We start from the raw sequence: 4,574 nt of genomic DNA on the forward strand, positions 1-4,574 counted from the left end.
CTGGTTCTGAGTTTGGTTCTGGTTCTGCGTTTGGTTCTGGTTCTGAGTTTGGTTCTCGTTCTGAGTTTGGTGTGATCTGCATGCGTTTGGTTCTGGTTCTGAGTTTGGTTCTGGTTCTCCTAATCGGACCCGTTTCGTCCTCCCAGGCGTCTCATGCCTCCTTGGACCTGTATGGACTCAGTGGTCCGTCCTCTTCCAGAACCTCCAGCTTGTCTTTCGCTGGTTATCAGGTCTGTATGGAGTCTTTAGATCCGGTTCTGGTCGGACCCGTCTGGGTCCAGTATCTCGGTTCCGTCCCGCCTCCCAGCCGGTTCTCCTCGGCCCGGTTTTTTCTGACCCGTCTCTCTTGCAGGGTTCTGTCCATGAAGACGGTCTGAGTCTGTGCAGCGGGTCCCGCAGAGCCTCCGGCTCCGGGTCGCACGTAAGAACCACAGAAGGTCCGAATGCTGTAAAGGTAGATCTGCATCTATTAGAGTGACGGAACGTGTCCTGTCTACTTCCTGCAGCCTGTAGAGTACAGCAGCTACCGCAGCTCCAGAGCTTCCAGCAGAACCAGTTCGGCCCGGACCAGCCCAGTGGTGAGAGTCCAGTCTTTGTGCAGCTCGCTGTTCTGCATGTTCTGTAGAACCGGTCCGCTTGGTGGGGCGGGGGAACCTGGGTCGGAACCAGACCAGCAAAGACTGGTTTCAGTGACCCGTTGGGTCCAGATGCAGCACGGAACCAAGGAGCTTCAGACGGGAACAATCAGAGGAACCATGATCCGGTCCAGATGGAGAGAGCTTCATCTGCGGTTCTGAAGACCCGTTCTGATCCCTGTGGTGGTCCAAAGCCCTCAGCTTGTTCTGGGATGGATCATAATGGAAAGCCTGGGTTCTACTGGTCCTACTGGACCTCCTCTGAACTTAGGCCCATGGGGAGACCCGGAGCCCTGGGGTTCTCAGGTCCCACCTCTCTGGGAGGAGGAAACGGGTCAGAACCAGAACCCTCTGNCCTCTCTGGGAGGAGGAAACGGGTCAGAACCAGAACCCTCTGGCCCTCCATTTGGAGCCTCTCTGGGAGGAGGAAACGGGTCAGAACCAGAACCCTCTGGCCCTCCATTTGGAGCCCCTCTGGGAGGAGGAAACGGGTCAGAACCAGAACCCTCTGGCCCTCCATTTGGAGCCCCTCTGGGTTCCTCTCAGCTGGTTCAGTAGAACTCATTAGCCCCGCCCCCTCAGGACTGGACGTCCTTTAGAACAATGGTTCCTTCCCTGCTGTCCTCCAGTTAACCTGAACCAGAGGACTCCTCCTCCTCCTGCTCCTCCTCCTGCTCCTGCTCCTGCTCCTCCTCCTGCTCCTCCTCCTCCTCCTCGGGCAGAGGGTGTGAGAACCTGCTCTGAAAGGTTCTGATCAGGAGTTTAGATCCAGAATGAGCTCCAGCAGGTCCTGCATGAAGATGCCTGATGAGATGAAGGAGATCCAGACTGACTAGTTTCCTCCTTCAGTCCCTGTGGAGCAAAGACTGCCCCCTGCTGGCAGCTTCCTGGAATTCCTTCAGAGTCAAACAAATATTTGTTTAGCCTCTGAGCTCCGGTCCAGCAGGTCCATCAGGTCCAGCAGGTCCAGCAGGTCGGTCCTGATGGACCTAGATAACATCTGCATGCTGCACGTCGTTGTGAGTGATAACCATCAGCTGCAGGTCCCTCTCTGACTGCTCTCTGTGTGTCGCCCCCTGGTGGACGCAGCAGGACGGCTCTGTGGCCAGTTTTCTGAGGAGCGCCGTCAGCAGCAGAGACCTGGATGATGTCACCATTCCTGACTTCACTGAAGTGAGTTCCTGGCCGTGCGTGAGTCCAGTGCACGGTGTGGATCTTAGCGGACCTGGCTGAGTCCAGGAGGTTCTGGTTCTGATCCGACTCCTGCTTTAACTGATTGATCTGCTGCTGAGATGTGAAACAAACCTGACGGCTCACCTTCTTCACCCCAACGCCTCCTTCTCAGCTTCTGCTTGTCCTGACCGTCTGTCCTTTGTCTCCACAGGTGGAGGACAGAGACTACCTTGAAAAGGTGAGACAGATGTTCTCCAGCTGTTTGGAAACATTCCCTGTTTTGCTCCGAGTCTCTGAGCGGAACGCGGCCCTCAGAGAACCTGGAGATCTGTTAGATGATGGTGGTTTGTCTTCCAGGGACCTCGAGCAGCGTCGGCCCTCACAGCCGCCACCCTCACCTCCTTAGGAGGCACGTCGTCCCGCAGAGGGAGCGGAGAGACGGCTCTGACCGTGGACGCCGAGAGCTCCATCAGGGAGATCAAGGTGAGGTGCGAACGGACGGCAGGAGCTGTTCTTCAGAACCAGACATGTTCCAGTTCTCAGAGGAACATGGAAGGTTCTGGAAAAGATGGCAGTTCTTAAGCCGAAGCGCCGGTTCTGACCGCCTCCATGTCACATGTCCTCCTGCTGACCTCTGCTTCTCCTTCATCACCACGCTGCTCCTCCTCTCTGCTCTCCTCCTTCACCGCTGCTGCTGCTGCTGGCTCCACCAGGAGATCCATGAGCTGAAAGATCAGATTCAGGACGTGGAAGCAAAGTACCTCCAGAACCTGAAGGAAGTGAAGGTAGATGAATCCGACCTTCAGAGGCGAGCATGAAGCTGCAGCTTGTAGGACTCACTCTGCTTCTTTAGTAGCTCCTCAGGTTTCTCTGAAGGCTTCCTTCACCGCCGTCTCCTCTAGCTAAGGACGCAGTCTAACTTCCAGCTCCTTCTCCTCCTCAGGATGCAATGGCAGAAGTGGAGGAGAAGTACCGCAAGGCCATGGTGTCCAACGCCCAGCTGGACAACGAGAAGAACAACCTGATGTACCAGGTGGACACGCTCAAAGACTCTCTGATGGAGCTGGAGGAGCTGCTCTCAGAGTCACGGCGGGAATTCGACGAAAAGGTCAAGGTGAGAGATGATGGAGTCGGTGAGCAGGAAGTTAGCTCAACCAGGCGCCAGCCTCATTTCTGACCTGTTAAGGTCGACTAAGGTCGACGCTCAGCAGCGACTGGATATCAGAGGAAATGTGGTTCATGGTAAATAGATGCACTTCTGCCATCTTCTGGCCGTTTTAGGTATTGGATTTTCTAAAGTCAAATATAGTCTTCAATCATTCATGCAATCCCATGACCCCGCCCCCTCCTGGCAGGACTTGAAAATACACACACGCATTCACCCCGCTCCTCCCTCAGACATATATATATATATATATATATATATATATAAATATAATGAGTTGGTTGTGATGGGCGGTCAGTCGGTTCCTGCTCCCTCTAACGTCCTGCTGTCCCTGCAGGACTTGGAGCGGCAGAGACACGCCCACAGCGTCCTTCAGTTCCAGTTCAGCGAGATGAAGCAGACGCTGCAGCAGAGCGAGGAGCTGCTGAACGTGAGTACCCTCCTCCTCCTCCTCCTCCTCCTGCTCCTCCTCCTGCTCCGCCTTCTGGACCTGGCCAGAACACGCTGCATGCTCTGCTGCACACTCTGTTCCTCCTCCTCCTGCTCCCAGTCACCCAGCTTCCCTCCTCCTTCATGCTCAGGAGATCCGTCAGCTGCGTCTGAAGCAGGAGGCGCAGCGTAGAGAGATCGGCGACCTGCAGGAGACGTTGGAGTGGAAGGAGAAGAAGATGGGGGTACGGATCCTGACCCTGAACGCACCTCCTTCCTTCTTTGCATGAAATGTTTCCTCCTCTGCCTTCTCACCCTTTTCTCTGCGCTCTGCTTCTCACCGCCTCTGTCAGGCGTTAGAGCGCCAGAAAGAATACGCAGACGCCATCCGCCTGGAGCGCGATGAGCTCAGAGAGGAGGTGGTGCAGCTGAAGGATGTTCTGAAGGTAGTCTGTAAAAATGGCTGCTGGTTCTGCTGAAGCGTCTGAGTGCCGCTAACATGGCCGCTCTCTGCAGAAACACGGAATCGTCCTGGGTCCCGACCTGAGCATCAACGGCGAGGCCGGACAGTCGGATGCTCCGCGCTCTCCTGGCGAGGAGTCGCTTTCCCAGACGCCTCCGGATTCCCAGACGTCTGCGGCTGAAGGGAACAGCGTGCTCGGTAAAACCTCCACTTCCTGTTTCCTGCGCATGGCTTGGTGTGGCTAACCTGAGGAGCTCCGCTGCTGCTGGGAGCTCCTCAGGTTCCGCTCTGTCTTCCTGCCGTCGTCTGCAGGTGATCCTCTGATCCTCCAGCTTTCACTTCCTGTAGTTCAAACCCGGAAGGTTCTGCTCCAGATGGACCACAGCTCTCTGTTTGACGAGAGGAGAAGTTCCAGGAGCGAGTCCTCAGCCCTGAGGAGCTCCGGGTAGCTGCACCTTTTATGGGTTCTTAGTGAACAGAAGGAAATCTAGAGGATCACCAGGTAGCTTCCTGTGTTCAGGTGAAGCAGTCAGTAACTTACCTGGATAACCGACGCCTCCGCCTGGTCTTCATCATTAAAGCTCCATCACAGCAGCATGAAGCAGACCTGATGGAGGAGGAGCTGCTGTTAGCATCCAGTCTGCTCTGGTTGTGATTGGTCTGCAGCTGTAGTGATGCTGAGGCTGATTTATCCTCAGAAACCAGGTGG

General features: G+C 55.5%; 1 protein-coding gene across 25 annotated transcripts in view; it reads left to right on the forward strand.

Moving 5' to 3' along the window:
- LOC107099056 (leucine-rich repeat flightless-interacting protein 1-like) overlaps positions 1–4,574 on the forward strand; it is a 30,474-nt gene that overhangs the window by 20,733 nt on the left and 5,167 nt on the right. For 9 of the 25 annotated variants that reach the window (XM_015396999.1, XM_015397000.1, XM_015397003.1 and 6 more), the window contains 12 exons: positions 147–230; positions 353–421; positions 507–578; positions 1,725–1,808; positions 2,020–2,046; positions 2,166–2,291; positions 2,522–2,593; positions 2,752–2,922; positions 3,311–3,403; positions 3,555–3,647; positions 3,756–3,848; positions 3,919–4,063. In XM_015396999.1, the coding sequence (XP_015252485.1) occupies positions 147–230; positions 353–421; positions 507–578; positions 1,725–1,808; positions 2,020–2,046; positions 2,166–2,291; positions 2,522–2,593; positions 2,752–2,922; positions 3,311–3,403; positions 3,555–3,647; positions 3,756–3,848; positions 3,919–4,063 (1,129 nt within the window). The remainder of the gene's footprint in view (positions 1–146; positions 231–352; positions 422–506; positions 579–1,724; positions 1,809–2,019; positions 2,047–2,165; positions 2,292–2,521; positions 2,594–2,751; positions 2,923–3,310; positions 3,404–3,554; positions 3,648–3,755; positions 3,849–3,918; positions 4,064–4,574) is intronic. The other 16 variants (XM_015397018.1, XM_015397019.1, XM_015397021.1 and 13 more) reach the window with 9 other exon arrangements.

The sequence above is a fragment of the Cyprinodon variegatus genome, unplaced genomic scaffold, assembly GCF_000732505.1.
Source record: "Cyprinodon variegatus isolate N-32 unplaced genomic scaffold, C_variegatus-1.0 Scaffold834, whole genome shotgun sequence".
NCBI classification, from domain to species: domain Eukaryota; kingdom Metazoa; phylum Chordata; class Actinopteri; order Cyprinodontiformes; family Cyprinodontidae; genus Cyprinodon; species Cyprinodon variegatus.